Source organism: Kogia breviceps, chromosome 15, assembly GCF_026419965.1.
Source record: "Kogia breviceps isolate mKogBre1 chromosome 15, mKogBre1 haplotype 1, whole genome shotgun sequence".
In the NCBI taxonomy this organism is placed as follows: Eukaryota; Metazoa; Chordata; class Mammalia; order Artiodactyla; family Physeteridae; genus Kogia; species Kogia breviceps.
In genome coordinates, this window is record NC_081324.1 from 54,990,706 (window position 1) to 55,009,230 (window position 18,525).

At 36.4% G+C, this 18,525-nt stretch overlaps 1 protein-coding gene across 1 annotated transcript in view; it reads left to right on the forward strand.

Moving 5' to 3' along the window:
* NDC80 (NDC80 kinetochore complex component) overlaps positions 1-18,525 on the forward strand; it is a 63,033-nt gene that overhangs the window by 9,963 nt on the left and 34,545 nt on the right. The window contains exon 7 of the mRNA XM_059039428.2: positions 16,790-16,879. Coding sequence (XP_058895411.1) covers positions 16,790-16,879 — 90 coding nt within the window. The remainder of the gene's footprint in view (positions 1-16,789; positions 16,880-18,525) is intronic.

Genomic DNA, 18,525 nt, shown 5'->3' on the forward strand with positions numbered 1-18,525 from the left:
CTCAATACCTTCTATTGGATAACCCAGCTTTTCCCCTTGTTTTTTTTTTCTTTTGTTGAGATATAATTGATATACAGAACTGTAAATTTAAGGTGTACAGTTTAATGACTTGACTTACATTGCCAAATGATTACCACAGTAACTTTAGTTAAAATCCATATCTCATATAGATGCCAAAAAGAAAAAGGAGGAAAAATGGTTTTTTTCCACGTGATGGGATCTTTTAGGATCTACTCTCTCAGCAACTTTCAGATATATCAAACAGTAGTGTTTGGTATATACACATGTTGTATATTACATTCCCAGGACTTATTTATCTTATAGCTGTAAGTTTGTACCTTTTGACCTCTATCCAGTTCTCCCACTCCCTAACCCCCTGCCTCTGGTAACCACAAATATGATCTTTTTGTTGGCTTGTTTTTTCAAAATTCCACCTGTAAGTGAGATCATGTAATATTTGTCTTTCTCTGTCTGACTTATTTCATTTAGAGTACTGCTCTCAAGGTCCATCCATGTTGTCACAAACGGCAGGATTTCCTTCTTTTTATGGCTGAATAGTATTCCATCGTGTGTACATATGTGTATGTGTGTATATATATACACATATACCACATTTTCTTTATCCATTTATCTGTCAGTAGATGCTTAGGCTGTTTCCATGTTGTAAATAATGCTGCAGTGAACATATGGGTACAGAAATCTCTTCAGCATAGTGATTTTGTTTCCTTCAAATACATACTTAGAGTGGAATTGTTGCATCATGTGGTAGTTCTAGTTATTTCTTTAGGAACCTCCATGGAAACCAGTGTTTTCTGTGGTAGTTGTACAAATGCACAACTACACTAACAGTGCACAAGGGATCCCTTTTCACCACATTCTTACCAGCATTTATCTCTTGTCTTTTCTATGTAAGCGCCATTCTCAAAGGCATGAGGGTTTCACTGTGGTTTTGATTTGCATTTCCCTAATGATTCATGATGTTGAGTACCTGTTGTCCATTTGAATATCTTAGTAAAAATGTACACTCAGGTCCTTCACCCATTTTTAAAATTTCATTATTTATTTCTCGGCTACTGTTGTATTACTTCTTTATGGATATTGGATAGTGACACCTTATCAGATAAATGCTTTGCAAATATTTTTTCCCATTCCATAGGTTACCTTTTCATGTTGTTGATCATTTTTTTTGCTGTGCAGAAGTCTTTTAGTTTGATATAGTCCCACGTGTTTATTTTTGCTTTTGTTGCCTTTGCTTTTGGTCTCAAATCCCAAAAAATCATTGCCAAGACCACTGTCAGGGAGCTTACTGCCTATGTTTTCTTCTAGGACTTTGTTTTCTTTTGTTTTTAACATCTTTATTGGAATGTAATTGCTTTACAATGGTGTGTTAGTTTCTGCTGTATAACAAAGTGAATTAGCTATAAGTGTACATATATTCCCATATCCCCTCCCTCTTGCATCTCCCTCCACCCTCCCTATCCCATCCTTCTAGGTGGTATCAAAGTACCAACCTGATCTCCCTGTGCTATGCAGCTGCTTCCCACTAGCTATCTACTTTACATTTGGTAGTGTATATGTCAGTGCTACTCTCTCACTTCGTCTCAGCATACCCTTCCTCCCTGCCCATGTCCTCAAGTCCATTCCCTACGTCTTCCATTCCTGTCCTGCCCCTAGGTTCATCAGAACCTTTTTTTTAATATATATATAGATTCCATATATATGTGTTAGCATATGGTATTTTTCTCTTTCTGACTTACATCACTCTGTATGACAGACTGTAAGTCCATCCACCTCACTACAAATAGTTCAATTTCATTTCCTTTTATGGCTGAGTAACATTTCATTGTATATATGTGCCACATCTTCTTTATCCATTCATCTGTTGATGGACACAGGTTGCTTTCATGTCCTGGCTATTGCATATACTGCTGCAGTGAACATTGTGGTACATGTCTGTTTTTAAATTATCATTTTCTCAGGGTATATGCCCAGTAGTGGGATTGCTGGGTCATATGGTAGTTCTATTTTTAGTTTTTTAAGGAACCTCCATACTGTTCTCCATAGTGGCTGTATCAATTTATGTTCCCACCAACAGTGCAAGAGGGTTTTCTCCACACCCTCTCCAGCATTTATTGTTTGTAGATTTTTTCATGATGGCCATTCTGGCCAGTGTGAGGTGATACCTCATTGTAGTTTTGATTTACATTTCTCTCATGATTAGTGATGTTGAGCATCCTTTCATGTATTTGTTGGCAATCTGTATATCTTCTTTGGAGAAATGTCTATTTAGCTCTTCTGCCCATTTTTCGATTGAGTTGTTTGTTTTTGGATATTGAGCTACGTGAGCTGCTTGTATATTTTGGAGATTGATACTGATTGTCAGTTGCTTCATTTGCAAATATTTTCTCCCATTATGAGGGTTGTCTTTTCATCTTGTATATGGTTTCCTTTGCTGTGCAAAAGCTTTTAAGTTTCATTAGGTCCCATTTGTTTATTTTTGGTTTTATTTCCATTTTTCTAGGAGGTGGGTCAAAAAAGATCTTGCTGTGATTTATGTCATAGAGTGTTCTGCCTGTATTTTCCTCTAAGAGTTTTATAGTGCCTGGCCTTACATTTAGGTCTTTAATCCATTTTGAGTTTATTTTTATGTATGGTATTAGGAAGTGTTCTAAATTCATTCTTTTACATGTAGCTGTCCAGTTTTCCCAGCACCACTTATTGAAGAGGCTGTCTTTTCTCCTTTTTCTATTCTTGCCTCCTTTATCAAAGATAAGGTGACCCTATGTGCATGGGTTTATGTCTAGGCTTTCTATCCTATTCCATTGACCTGTATTTCTGTTTTTGTACCAGTACCATACTGTCTTGATTACTGTAGCTTTGCAGTATAGTCTGAAGTCAGGGAGCCTGATTCCTCCAGCTCTGTTTTTCTTTCTCACGATTGCTTTGGCTATTCAAGGTCTTTTGTGTTTCCATACAAATTGTGAAATTTTTGTTCTAGTTCTGTAAAAAATGTCATTGGTAGTTTGATGGGGATTGCATTGAATCTGTAGATTGCTTTGGATAGTATAGTCATTTACACAATGTTGGTTCTTCCAATCCAAGTACATGCTATATCTCTCCATCTGTTTGTATCATCTTTAATTTCTTTCAACAGTGTCCTATAGTTTTCTACATACAGATCTTTTGTCTCCTTAGGTATATTTATTCCTAGGTTGCAATGGTAAAGCAGAGTGTTTCCTTAATTTCTCTCTCAAATTTTTCATCATTAGTGTATCGGAATGCAAGAGATTTCTGTGCATTAATTTTGTATCCTACTACTTTACCAAATACATTGATTAGCTCTAGTAGTTTTCTGTTAGCATCTTTAGGATTCTTTATGTATAGTATCATGTCATCTGCAAACAGTGACAGTTTTACTTCTTTTCCAATTTGGATTCCTTTTATTTCTTTTTCTTCTCTGATTGCCATGACGAAAACTTCCAAAACTGTGTTGAATAATAGTGTTGAGAGTGGGCAACCTTGTCTTCTTCCTGATCTTAGAGAAAATGGTTTCAGTTTTTCACCATTGAGAATGATGTTGGCTGTGGGTTTCTCATATGGCCTTTATTATGTTGAGGTAGGTTTCATCTCTGCCTACTTTCTGGAGAGTTTTTATCTTAAATTGGTGTTGAATTTTGTCAAAAGCATTTTCTGCATCTATTCAGATGATCATATGGTTTTTATCCTTCAATTTGTTGATATGGTTTATCACATTGACTGATTTGCATATATTGAAGAATATTCACATGCCTGGGATAAACCACACTCGATCATGTTGTTTGATCCTTTTAATGTGCTGTTGGATTCTGTTTGCTAGTATTTTGTTGAGGATTTTTGCATCTATGCTCATCAGTGATATTGGCCTGTAGTTTTCTGTTCTTGTGACCTCTTTGTCTGGTTTTGGCATCAGTGTGATGGTGGCCTCGTAGAATGAGCTCTCTGCTATGTTTTAGAAGAGTTTGAGAAGGATAGGTGTTAGCTCTTCTCTAAATGTTAGACAGAACTCACCTGTGAAGCCATCTGGTCCTGGGCTTTTGCTTGTTGGAAGATTTCTAATCAGTTTCAATTTCAGTGCTTGTGATTGGTCTGTTGATATTTTCTATTTTTTCCTGATTCAGTCACAGAAGGTTGTGCTTTTCTAAGAATTTGTCCATTTCTTCCAGGTTTTCCATTTTAGTGGTATACAGTTGCTTGTAGTAATCTCTCACGATCCTTTGTATTTCTGCAGTGTCAGTTGTTACTTCTCCTTTTTCATTTCTAATTCTGTTGATGTGAGTCTTCTCCCTTTTTTTCTTGGTGAGTCTGGCTAATGGTTTATCAATTTTCTTTATCTTCTCAAAGAAGCAGCTTATAGTTTTATTGATCTTTGCTATCGTTTGATTTCTTTTTCATTTATTTCTGATCTGATCTTTATTATTTCTTTCTTTCTGCTAACTTTGGGGTTTTTTTGTTCTTGTTTCTCTAATTGCTTTAGGTGTAAGGTTAGGTTGTTTATTTGAGATGTTTCTTGTTCCTCGAGGTAGGATTGTATTGCTATAAACTTCTGTTAGATCTGCTTTTGTTGCATCCCATAAGTTTGTGGCATCGTGTTTTCATTGTCATTTGTTTCTAGGTATTTTTTGATTTCCTCTTTAATTTCTTCAGTGATCTCTTAGTTATTTAGTAGGGTATTGTTTAGCCTCCATATGTTTTTATTTTTTACAGTTTTTTTCCTGTAATTTATATCTAGTCTCATAGTGTTGTGGTAAGAAAAGATACTTGATACGATTTCATTTTTCTTTTAATTTACCAAGGCTTGATTTGTGACCCAAGATATGATCTATCCTATGTTCCATTAGTAATTGAAAATGAGTACTTGAAAAGTACTCATGTTCCATGAGTACCTGAAAACACAGTGTATTCTGCTGTTTTTGGATGGAATGTCCTATAAATACCTATTAAGTCCATCTTGTCTAATCTGTCATTTAAAGCTTGTGTTTCCTTATTTATTTTCATTTTGGATGATCTGTCCATTGGTGAAATTGGGGTGTTAAAGTCCCCTACTATGATTGTGTTACTGTTGATTTCCCCTTTTATGGATGATTGTGTTATTGTCAATTTCCCCTTTTATGGCTCTTAGCATTTGCCTTATGTATTGAGGTGCTCCTATGTTGGGTGCATAAATATTTACAATTGTTATATTTTTGTGGATAGATCCCTTTATCATTATGCAGTGTCCTTCCTTGTGTCTTGTAACAGTTTTTATTTTAAAGTCTATTTTATCTGGTTTGAGAATTGCTACTCCAGCTTTCTTTTGATTTCCATTTGCATTGAATATCTTTTTGCATCCCCTCACTTTCAGTCTGTATGTGTCCCTAGGTCTGAAGTGGGTCTCTTGTAGACAGCATATATACAGGTCTTGTTTTTGTATCCATTCAGCCAGTCTGTGTATTCTGATTGGAGCATTTAATCCTTTTACATTTAAGGTAATTATTGATATGTATGTTTCTATTACCATTTTCTTTATTGTTTTGGGTTTGTTTTTGTAGGTCTTTTTCTTCTCTTGTGTTTCCTGCCTAGAGAAGTTGCTTTAGCATTTGTTGTAAAGCTGGTTTGGTGGTGCTGAATTCTATTAACTTTTGCTTATCTGTAACATTTTAATTTCTCCATTCAAGTCTGAATGAGGGGCTTCCCTGGTGGCGCAGTGGTTAAGAATCTGCCTGCCAATGCAAGGGACACGGGTTCAAGCCCTGGTCTGGGAAGAGTCCACATGCCGCGGAGCAGCTAAGCCTGTGCACCACAACTACTGAGCCTGAGCGCTAGAGCCTTCGTGCCACAGCTACTGAAGCCCACATGCCTAGAGCCCGTGCTCCGCAACAAGAGAAGCCACCACAATGAGAAGCCCGCGCACAACAACGAAGACCCAAAACAGACATTAATTAATTAATTAATTAAAAAAATAAAAAGGGAAATCTCTTTTATTTAAAAAGAAATTCTGAATGAGATCCTTCTTTGGTATAGTAATCTTGGTTGTAGGCTTTTCCTTTTCATCGCTTTAAATATGTCCTGCCACTCCCTTCTGGCTTGCAGAGTTTCTGCTGAAAGATCACCTGTTAACTTTATGGGGATTCCCTTGTATGTTACTTGTTGCTTTTCCCTTGCTGCTTTTAAGATTTTTTCTTTGTATTTAATTTTTGATGCTTTGATTAATATGTGTCTTGGCTTGTTTCTCCTTAGATTTATACTGTATGGAACTCTCTGTGCTTCCTGGACTTGATTGACTATTTCTTTTCCCATATTAGGGAAGTTTTCAACTATAATCTCTTCAGATATTTTCACAGTCCCTTTCTTTTTCTCTTTTTCTTCTGGGACCCCTATAATTCGAATGTTGGTGCCTTTAATGTTGTCCCAGAGGTCTGTGAGACTGTCCTCACTTCTTTTCATTCTTTTTTCTTTATTCTGCTCTGCGATAGTTATTTCCACTATTTTATCTTACAGGTCACTTATCCGTTCTTCTGCCTCAGTTATTCTGCTTTTGATTCCTTCTAGAGAATTTTTAATTTTATTTATTGTGTTGTTCATCATTGTTTGTTTGCTCTTTAGTTCTTCTAGGCCTTTGTTAAACGTTTCTTGTATTTTCTCCATTCTATCTCCAAGACTTTGGATATCTTTACTATCATTACTCTGAATTCTTTTTCAGGTAGGCTGTCTATTTCCTCTTCATTTGTTTAGTCTGATGGGTTTTTACCTTGCCCCTTCACGTGCTCTGTATTTCTCTGTCTTCTCATTTTGCTTAACTTACTGTATTTGGGGTCTCCTTTTTGAAGGCTGCAGGTTCGTAATTCCCGTGGTTTTTGGTGTCTGCCCCCAGCAGGTAACATAGGTTCAGTGGGTTGTGTAGGCTTCCTGGTGGACAGGACTAGTGCCTGTGTTCTGGTGGATGAAGCTGGACGTTGTCTTTCTGGTGGGCAGGACTGTGTCCGGTGGTGTGTTTTGGGGTGTCTGTGACCTTATTATGATTTTAGGCAGCCTCTCTGCTAATGGGTGGGGTTGTATTACTGTCTTGCTAGTTGTTTCTCATGGGGTGCCCAGAACTGGAGCTTGCTTGCCATTGGGTGGAGCTGGGTTTTAGCGTTGAGACGGATATCTATGGGAGAGCTGTCGCCAATTGATTACTTGGGGCCGGAGGTCTCTGGTGGTCCAGTGTCCTGAACTTGTCTCTTCCACCTCAGGGGTTCAGGCCTGACACCAGGCTGGAGCACCAAGACCCTGTCAGCCATGCGGCCATGTACGTAGGGATTTTCTTGCCTTTTGGGAAGTATGAGGTCTTCTGCCAGCATTCAGTGGGTGTTCTGTAGGACTTGTTCCACATGTAGATGTACTTTTTTCTTCTTATAAATTTTTTTATTTTTGGCTGTGTAGGGTCTTCATTGTTGCGCAGGCTTTCTCTAGTCTCAGCGAGCAAGGGCTACTCTTCATTGTGGTGCGCGGGCTTTTCATCACAGTGTCTTCTCTTGCTGCAGAGCACGGGCTCTAGTTGCATGGGCTTCAGTAGTTGTGGCTCATGGGCTCAGTAGTTGTGGCTTGTGGGCTCTAGAGCGCAGGCTTAGTAGCTGTTCTGCACGGGCTTCGTCGCTCTGCGGCATGTGGGATCTTCCCAGACCAGGGCTTGAACCCATGTCCCCTACATTGGCAGGCAGATTCTTAACCACTGTGCCACCAGGGAAGCCCTGTAGATGTATTTCTGATGTATTTGTGGGGAGGAAGGTGATCTCTACATCTTACTCCTGTGCCATCTTGAAGGTCCTCCTGCAATAGAAGACTTCACTGAAGATGCCAACCTCCGCAAGAACTAGAGGTGTAGAGTCATTTTTTTTTTAATTTATTATTTTATACAGCAGGTCTTTTTATTAGTCACAAATTTTATACACATCAGTGTATACGTGTCAATCCCAATCTTCCAGTTCATCACACCACCACCACCACCCACCACTGCTTTCCCCCCTTGGTGTCCATACATTTGTTCTCTACATCTGTGTCTCAATTTTGACCCTGCAAACTGGTTCATCTGTACCATTTTCCTGGGTTCCACATATATGCGTTAATATACAGTATTTGTTTTTCTCTTTCTGACTTACTTCACTCTGTGTTACAGTCTCTAGATTCATCCACGTCTCTACAAATGACCCAATTTCGTTCCTTTTTATGGCTGAATAATATTCTATTATATATATGTACCACATCTTCTTTATCCATTCGTCTGTCACTGGGCATTTAGGTTGCTTCCATGTCCTGGCTATTGTAAATAGTGCTGCAGTGAACATTGGGGTGCGTGTGTCTTTTTGAATTATGGTTTTCTCTGGGTACGTGCCCAGGAGTGGGATTGCTGGGTCATATGGTAATTCTATTTTTAGTTTTTTAAGGAACCTCCATACTGTTCTCCATAGTGGCTGTATCAATTTACATTCCCACCAGCGCACAAGAGGGTTCCCTTTTCTCCACACCCTCTCTAGCATTTGCTGTTTGTAGATTTTCTGATGATGGCCATTCTGACTGGTGTGAGGTGATACCTTATTGTAGTTTTGATTTGCATTTCTCTGATAATTAGTGATGTTGAGCAGCTTTTCATGTGCTTCTTGGCCATCTGTATGTCTTCTTTGGAGAAATGTCTATTTAGGTCTTCTGCCCATTTTTTCATTTTAATATTGAGTTGCATGAGCTGTTATATATTTTGGCTTTCAATCCTTTGTCCATTGATTCGTTTGCAAATATTTTCTCCCATTCTGAGGGTTGTCTTTTTGTCTTGTTTTTAGTTTCCTTTGCTTTGCAAAAGCTTTTATGCTTCATTAGGTCCCATTTGTTTATTTTTGGTTTTATTTCCATGACTCTAGGAAGTGGATCAAAAAAGATCTTGCTATGATTTATGTCAAAGAGTGTTCTTCCTATGTTTTCCTCTAAGAGTTTTATAGTGTCTAGTCTTACATTTAGGTCTCTAATCTGTTTGGAGTTTATTTTTGTGTATGGTATTAGGGAGTGTTCTATAATTTCACTGTTTTACATGTAGCTGTCCCGTTTTCCCAGCACCACTTATTGAAGAGACTGCCTTTTCTCCATTGTATATCCTTGCCTCCTTTGTCATAAATTAGTTGACCATAGGTGCATGGGTTTATCTCTGGGCTTTCTGTCATGTTCCATTGATCTGTATTTCTGTTTTTGTTCCAGTACCTAATTGTCTTGATTACTGTAACCTTGTAGTGTAGTCTGAAGTCAGTGAGTCTGATTCCTCCAGCTCCGTTTTTTTCCCTCAAGACTGCTTTGGCTGTTCGGGGCCTTTTGTGTCTCCACACAGATTTTAAGATTTTTTGTTCTAGTTCTGTAAAAAATGCCATTGGTAATTTGACAGAGGTTGAATTGAATCTGTAGATTGCTTTGGGTAGTATAGTCATTTTCACAATATTGATTCTTCCAATCCAAGAACATGGTATATCTCTCCATCCGTTGGTATGATCTTTAATTTCTTTCATCAGTGTCTTATAGTTTTCTGCATACAGGTCTTTTGTCTCCCTAGGTAGGTTTATTCCTAGGTATTTTATTCTTTTTGTTGCAATGGTAAATGGGAGTGTTTCCTTAATTTCTCTTTCAGGTTTTTCATCATCAGTGTATAAGAATACAAGATATTTCTGTGCATTAATTTTGTATCCTGAAACTTTACCAGATTCATTGATTAGCTCTACTAGTTTTCTGGTGGCATTTTTAGGCTTCTCTATGTATAGTATCAAGTCATCTGCAAACAGTGACAGTTTTACTTCTTCTTTTCCAATTTGTATTCCTTTTATTTCTTTTTCTTCTCTGATTGCCATGGCTAGGACTTCCAAAACTATGTTGAGTAATAGTGGTGAAAGTGGACATCCTTGTCTTGTTGCTGATCTTAGGGGAAATGCTTTCACTTTTTCACCATTGAGAATAATGTTTGCTGTGGGTTTGTTGTATATGGCCTTAATTATGTTGAGGTAGGTTCCCTCTATGCCCACTTTCTGGAGAGTTATTATCATAAATGGGTGTTGAATTTTGTCAAAAGCTTTTTCTCCATCTGTTGAGATGATCATATGGTTTTTATTCTTCATTTGTTAATATGTTTTATCACATTGATTGATTTGCATATATTGAAGAATCGTTGCATCCCTGGGATAAATCCCACTTGATCATGGTGTATGATCCTTTTAATGTGTTGTTGGATTCTGTTTGCTAGTATTTTGTTGAAGATTTTTGCATCTATATTCATCAGTGATATTGGTCTGTAATTTTCTTTTTTTGTAGGGTCTTTGTCTGGTTTTCGTATCAGAGTGATGGTGACCTCATAGAATGAGTTTGGGAGTGTTCCTTCCTCTGCAATTTTTTGGAAGATTTTGAGAAGGATTGGTGTTAACTCTTCTCTAAATGTTTGGTAGAATTCACCTGTGAAGGCATCTGGTCCTGAACTTTGGTCTGTTGGAAGATTTTTCATCACAGTTTCAATTTCATTACTTGTGATTGGTCTGTTCATATTTTCTATTTCTTCCTGGTTCAGTCTTGGAAGGTTATACCTTTCTAAGAATTTGTCCATTTCTTCCAGGTTGTCCATTTTATTGGCATAGAGGTTCTTGTAGTCTCTTAGGATGCTTTGTATTTCTGCGGTGTCTGTTGTAACTTCTCCTTTTTCATTTCTCATTGTATTGATTTGAGTCCTCTCCTTCATTTTCTTGATGAGTCTGGCTAATGGTTTATCAATTTTGTTTATCTTGTCAAAGAGCCAGCTTTTAGTTTTATTGATCTTTGCTATTGTTTTCTTTGTTTCTATTTCATTTATTTCTGCTCTGATCTTTATGATTTATTTCCTTCTGCTAATGTTGGGTTTTGTTTGTTCTTTCTCTTTGTCCATTAGGTGTAAGGTTAGATTGTTTATTTGAGATTTTTCTTGTTTATTGAGGTAGGCTTGTATAGCTTTAAACTTCCCTCTTAGAACTGCTTTTGCTGCTTCCCGTAGATTTTGGATTGTCGTGTTTTCATTGTCATTTGTCTCTAGGTAGTTTTTGATTTCCTCTTTGATTTCTTCAGTGATCTCTTGGTTATTTAGTAACGTATTGTTTAGCTTCCATGTGTTTGTGTTTCTTACGTTTTGTCCCCTGTAATTGATTTCTAATCTCATAGCGTTGTGGTCAGAAAAGATACTTGATATGATTTCAATTTTCTCAAGTTTACTGAGGTTTGATTTGTGACCCAAGATGTGATCTATCCTGGAGAATGTTCCATGCTCACTTGAGAAGAAAGTGTAATCTGCTGTTTTGGGATGGAATGGCCTATAAATATCAATTAAATCTGTCTGGTCTGTTGTGTCATTTAAAGCTTGTGTTTCCTTATTAATTTTCTGTTTGGATGATCTGTTCATTGGTGTAAGTGAGGTTTTAAAAGTCCCTCACTATTATTTTGTTACTGTCGATTTCCTCTTTCATAGCTGCTAGCAGTTGCCTTATGTATTTAGGTGCTCCTATGTTGGGTGCATTTTTATTTATAATTGTTATATCTTCTTCTTGGATTGATCCCTTGATCATTTTGTAGTGTCCTTCCTTGTCTCTTGTAACATTCTTTATTTTAAAGTCTATCTTAACTGATATGAGTATTGCTACTCCAGCTTTCTTTTGATTTCCATTTGCATGGAATATCTTTTTCCATCTCCTCACTTCCCATCTGAGTGTGTCCCTAGATCTGAAGTGGGTCTCTTGTAGACAGTATATATATGGGTCTTGTTTTTGTATCCACTCAGCAAGCCTGTGTCCTTTGGTTGGAGCATTTAATCCATTCATGTTTAAGGTAATTATCGATATGTATGTTCCTATTACCATTTTCTTAATTGTTTTGGGTTTGTGTTTGTAAGTCTTATGCTTCTCTTCCTGCCTAGAGAACTCTAGTTCCTTTAGCATTTGTTGTAAAGCTGGTTTGGTGGTGCTGAATTCTCTTAGCTTTTGCTTGTCTCTAAAGCTTTTGATTTCCCCATTGAATCTGAATGAGATCCTTGCCGTGTAGAGTGATCTTGGTTGTAGCTTCTTCCCTTTCATCACTTTAAGTATATCATGCCACTCCCTTCTGGCTTGTAGAGTTTCTGCTGAGAAATCAACTGTTAACCTTATGGGAGTTCCCTTGTATGTTATTTGTCATTTTTCCCTTGCTGCTTTCAATAATTTTTCTTTGTCTTTAATTTTTGCCAATTTGATTTCTATGTGTCTCAGCGTGTTTCTCCTTGGTTTATCCTGTATGGGGCTCTCTGCACTTCCTGGACTTGGGTGGCTATTTCCTTTCCCATGTTAGGGAAATTTTCGACTGTAATCTCTTCAGGTATTTTCTTGGGTCCTTTCTCTCTCTCTTCTTCTGGGACACCTGTAATGTGAATGTTGTTGTGTTTAATGTTTTCCCAGAGGTCTCTTAAGCTGTCTTCATTTCTTTTCATTCTTTTTTCTTTATTCTGTTCTGCAGCAGTGAATTTCACCATTCTGTGTTCCAGGTCACTTATCCGTTCTTCTGCCTCAGTTATTCTGCTATTGATTCCTTCTAGTGTAGTTTTCATTTCAGTTATTGTATTGTTCATCTCTGTTTGTTTGTTCTTTAATTCTTCTAGATCTTTGTTTAACATTGTTTGCATCTTCTCCATCTTTGCCTCCATTCTTTTTCCAAGGTCCTTGATCATCTTCACTATAATGATTCTGAATTCTTTTTCTGGAAGGTTGCCTAGTTGTTTATTGATTTCCTCTTTGATTTCATTTAGTTGTGTTTCTGGGGTTTTATCTTGTTCCTTCATCTGGTACATAGCCCTCTGCCTTTTCATCTTGTCTATCTTTCTGTGAATGTGGTTTTTGTTCCACAGGCTGCAGCATTATAGTTCTTCTTGCTTCTGCTGTCTGCCCTCTGGTGGTTGAGGCTATCTAAGAGGATTGTGCAAGTTTCCCTATGGGATGGGCTGGTCGCAGAGGCATTTTTTTCATAGGGTTATCAGCTTGCTTTTTTTTCTTCTTTTCCTCTGTGCTTCATCTAGTTTCACTTGTTCACAGGGTGCTTCATGCAGAGGCCTCACACCTGGAACTTCAGATCAGAGTGCCTAGTGAGAAATGGCTGCACTGACACCTCCTCTTCTAGGAGTTTTATAGTTTCAGGTCTTACATTTAAGTCAAGTCCAATTCAAGTTAATTATTTTGAATGGTGTGAGACAGTGTTCTGGCTTTAATCTTTTTTACATGTGAATATCCAGTTTTCCCATCACCATTTATTGAAGAGACTGTCTTTTCACCATTGAGTATTCTTGGCTCCCTTCTCAAATATTCGTTGATGTATATACATGGGTTTATTTCTGGGCTCTCTGTTCTGTTCCATTGGTCCATGTGTCTGTTTTTATGCTAGTACCGTAACTGTTTTGGTTGCTGTATCTTTATAATATAGCTTGAATTCAGGAAGTGTGATGCCTCCTAGTTTGTTGTTCTTTTTCAGGATTGCTTTGGCCACTCGTGGTCTTCTATGGTTCCATATAGATTTTTAAATTGTTTTCTTTAGTCAACTTAAAAAATGCCATTGGAATCTTGATAGGCATTGTATTGATCTATAGATGGTTTTACATAGGATGGACATTATAACAATATTGATTCTTCCAAGCAATGAACACAGGATATCTTTCCATTTATTTTTGTCTTCAGTTTCTTTCATCAGTGTCTTGTACTTTTCAGTGTAGAGATCTTTCACCTCTTTGGTTAAACTTACTCCTTTATTGCTTTGATGCTATTGTAAATGGTATCATTTTCCTTTTTTTTCAGATAATTTGTCATTAGTATATAGAAACACTACTGATTTTTGTATTTTAATTTTGTATCCTGCAAATTTACTGAATTTGTTGATTAGATCTAACAGGTATTTTTTTGTTTGTTTGTTTTGAGGGGGCTTTAGGATTCTCTGTATATAAAACCATGTCATCTGCAAATAGGGATAATTCTACTTATTCCTTTTCAATTCTGATACCTTTTATTTTTCTTGCCTGATTGCTCTGGCTAGGATTTCCAGTACTATGTTGGATAAAAGTGGCAACAGTGAGCATCCTTAACTTTTTCCTGATCTTAGAGTAACAGCTTTCAGTTCTTTACCATTGAGTATAATGTTAGCTGTGGGCTTGTCATATATGGGTTTTATTATGTAGAGGTACATTTCCTGTATACACAGTTTGAGAGTTTTTATTATGAAATGATGTTGAATGTTGTCAAATACTTTTTCTCTATTGAGTTATTATATGATTTTGGTTTTTTTATTCTATTAATGTGATGTATCACACTTATTGATTTGCATTCATTTACCCATACTTGCATCCCACAATAAATCCCACTTAATCATGTTGAATGACCTTTTCAAAGTGCTACTGAATTTGATTTGCTAATATTTTATTGAAAATGTTTGCCTCTATATTCTCATCAGGGATATTGGCCTGTAGTTGTCTGCTCTTACTGAATTGCCTAATTACTACTGTTCTTGATTGATTTCTGTTGGTACCACTGTTTTCAAACAAAAATTCTTCTGTTTTATCATTTAGTTGTGATGTTTCCAGATAGAAGATAATTGTTTTTCATGTTGAAGCTTATCTGCCTCTTTCTAATTTTTATCAAGAATAATCATTGAACCTTATTGTATGCTTTTACAGGATCTATTGAGATGATTGTTTTTCTCAACCTGTTGGTATGACATAATAAGATATTGGTTCCCTGATAGTCGCTGTTTGTTCATTGTTGTTTATTCCTTTACTATACTCCTGAATTCAGTTTGTTAATGTTTTATAAGTAAAGTTTTATTTCTTCTCTCACTCTCACTATGCCTCTTAGCACAGAGCTTATAAGCACATCCTTATCACAGTGTTTGATTGATAGGAGTTTTGCCAAAATTGCCCTGTCTCCCCTCTACCAAGGAGCATGAATAGGAGGGTGCATATGCTCCACTAGCTCTGTGATTAGCCTTTTGGTTAATAACCAAAGTGGGCTAGAGCATTACTCATCTCAGATCCCTCTGAGTCCTTTTCTTTTCTTATAATATCCTTTTATAATATGGAGTAGTATTTTATTGATAAATGCCACCTCTGGGTAAAAAAAGATTACTTGAGTCCATATTTCTGGTTATCTCTATCCAATTTCAGGTTGAAACTTTTTCAACCAAATCTTCTCAGTACAGAAGAACTTCTAGTTATTGTAGTAAGAGTCTTTCCTATAGTTCCTGGGGATCTGTTTGTCCCTTGTAAGGCTCTCCTTAAACCTTGCAGAGTAGCAAGAGTTTTCACAAGGACCTTTGACAAGGCAACAGAAACTCTGTCTTTACCTACCCTGATGATAAGATACGAGATTCTATTCTTCATCTTGGGCTCTGCCTTACATGTCTTTAAGACTTCATTAAATCTGATTGTCACTTGAGGCCTTGTCAAGGGAAGAAGAAGTAAAGGATGAGTTGATAGAGCTTGCCTGCATCCACCCTAGATATACAAAAGGTCTAATGAGCACCTTTGGAATAGGAAAGGAGCAGATAGGACAAGCTACTCTAGACTGAGGACAGTATCCCCCACTCAGCAGTCCTATCTATATATGAATACTAGGGTAAGAAAATGTAATGAAATATTTTCAGCAGAAACCACATTCTTCTTTTACACTCCTAATGCATAGTCCATTTTTTTTAGAGTTTAGTCTTCATTATACTAGATATACGTTGATATCTTTACATTTTATAGCATTAAATAGCATTATAGCATTTATAGCATTAAATTTTCTAATTTTCTTTTATTTTTGAAAGGTTATATTTCTAAAACAAGTTATAAAAACAAGTGTTCCAAAATGGAATTTATGTGCCTTAAAAACCTTTAGGCATTTTCCTTTTAGCTTGTTAATTATAACATCTGAGTGTTTGCTATAATTTATTATCACTTTCAAGTTTAAATATTTGTATTTCTGAAGATTTTTATATTGTAAAATTCAATCTAAAGTGCATGCTCATACAGTCTGAAGGAGTCAGTAGATAACATTTGAGCACCAAAACTGAGTTTATATAAAAGAGAAATAATTACTTTTGGCTTACCTTTTGTGGCAGTTCTGTTTTGGATTCTCAGAATTGCATTAAAACGTGTGTAGGGCTTCTCTGGTGATGCAGTGGTTAAGAATCTGCCTGCCAACACAGGGGACACAGATTTGAGCCCTGATCTGGGAAGATCCCACGTGCCACAGAGCATCTAAGCCCATGCACCACAGCTACTGAGCCCACGTGCCACAACTACTGAAGCCCGTGGGCCTAGAGCCCATGCTCCGCAGCAAGAGAAGCCACCGCCATGAGAAACCTGTGCACCTCAACGAAGAGTAGCCCCTGCTCGCCACAGCTAGAGAAAGCCCGTGCACAGCAACAAAGACCCAACAGAGCCAAAAATAAATAAATAAAATTTGTTTTAAATATGTGTATATGTTCTCAATAAGTGGATAAAAAAGATGAGCATACCTTTCGCTATAGAATAGAACTAAACATGGAGCTCATACTTTTTTAATCCTAAGGGATTTAGTTACTAAAATATCAAAAGGATTATATTTTAAGGTTTAAAAGAATAACCTCTCACGAGACTTTGTCAGGCAGTAATGTGAATGCTCCTAAAAATGACACTGAAAACAAATTTGACAAAACATGAAAGCTATGTGTTTTCCTCAGAAACTTAATCAACTTAATATTTTGCTTGTGTACTAAATAGTTACATAATGCCATGAAAGAAAGCTCACCTTTATTTGATGATGGACAGCCTTGGGGAGAAGAAACTGAAGATGGAATTATGCATAATAAGGTACCTTACATTACTGTAAACAGAATTATCTTAATATTAACTAAATGTGTTATTATTGAAATTGATATATTCTTTTGTAGAACTTGGCTTTTTGCTTCCTGAAATATCTGCTAAAACTGATTTTTGGAAATATTAGTCAATGGAATTACTCTTGAAATCACATTGTAGTTTCCTAAAAGTAACTAGGAACGGAAATTTGTAAATTTTAAGTAAGTTTAAAAAGGAATGCAATTAGAATTACGTCATAACGTTGTTGTTATATGTACAGATGTAATATTTCTCTTTCTCCCGTATCTTTTATAATGAAGATATCAATGCTGGCATCATTATTGTAATATAGTATTTTGTCAACACAAAGCCTGAAAGACTGGGTCTTTAAATAGACGGCATGTGGGTTTTTTGTTTGTTTTGGCTTTTTAGTTAGGCATATTGCACGTAAGAGTTGCCACTTCCAAAAGTGATTGAGGTAAAAGTAAATAGATGGTCTAAATTGGTTCCCAAACCATCCTGTATTAGAGCCTTAACTATGTAACTAACCCTACCCTATTTCCTAAAATACGTAAATTTATATATCCAAAGGGAGCAAACACCAACTCCAAGGAATAAATTTATAGTTTTGAGATTAAACATTAATGCCCCCTAGCATATATAAAAGACCAGGTACTATGTAGGACCCTAAAGATTAAAAAAAAAAAATTCTCTGTTCTTCACTCTTTGGAGCATTTGTCATAAAAAGAAAGTGGAAATAACCTCAGCTTCATTTTTAATTACTACCTGGGAAATAGTTCAAATAGAAAGGTGTATCAACTGACTGGCATGGTAGTGTTGCTTTTTTTTTTTTTTTTTTTTTTTACAAACAAAGAATATCATACCCCGTTACTACTTCATTAGTGATCCTTGCTGGAGAAGCAACTAGAAAGCCTTTGATCCTCTTGAGAGAATTCTCTTCCCATGTTGCAATATGTGTACTAGACTAGGTTTATTTGTGCCTCAGTTCTCACCCAAATAAAATTATAATACCTACTAAATGACTAAATATTAAATTTATTGATATTCATCCTAAATGTTAAAACAGTAAAAGTTATTCTTGCTATTTTAACTGTTATTTCAGATGACGATATATAAAGAAACACTTGGGAAATTATAAAGTGCTATTTTTATTTTTTTAACTTTAATTTAATTAAAAAGAGTTACCGAAGTATCCAACTTCATCAGATTCTGAGCCTCAGCTTTGTAGATCTAGAAATTCAATTTTTTTTTAACCTGCAAAATCAAAATTGACCAAACTTAAGGAAACGTTCACTCTTACCAAATTCACATCTGAAGAAGAATAAAAATGTATTAATTTACCACCAGTGACACATCTTTCCAGTTACAGAAATACTCATACTCCCTATTCAGGGCACCCCTTCAGTATCAACCAAGTAATAAGAAGATTGCTTAGTAAGCAGAGAATCAGCACAAAGGGAATTGGTTTATCTTGAGGGATGTGTACTTCATCTGGCTGTGGAAAATTCTGATCAGCCATCCTTGCCTCCTAACAAAGTATACATCTTCAGTAAGCAAAACACCTCAGAATTGCAAAATAGAGTATTATTTTCTCTTGGATAAATATTAAGAGTACTAATAGTCTATTGTTTAGATCT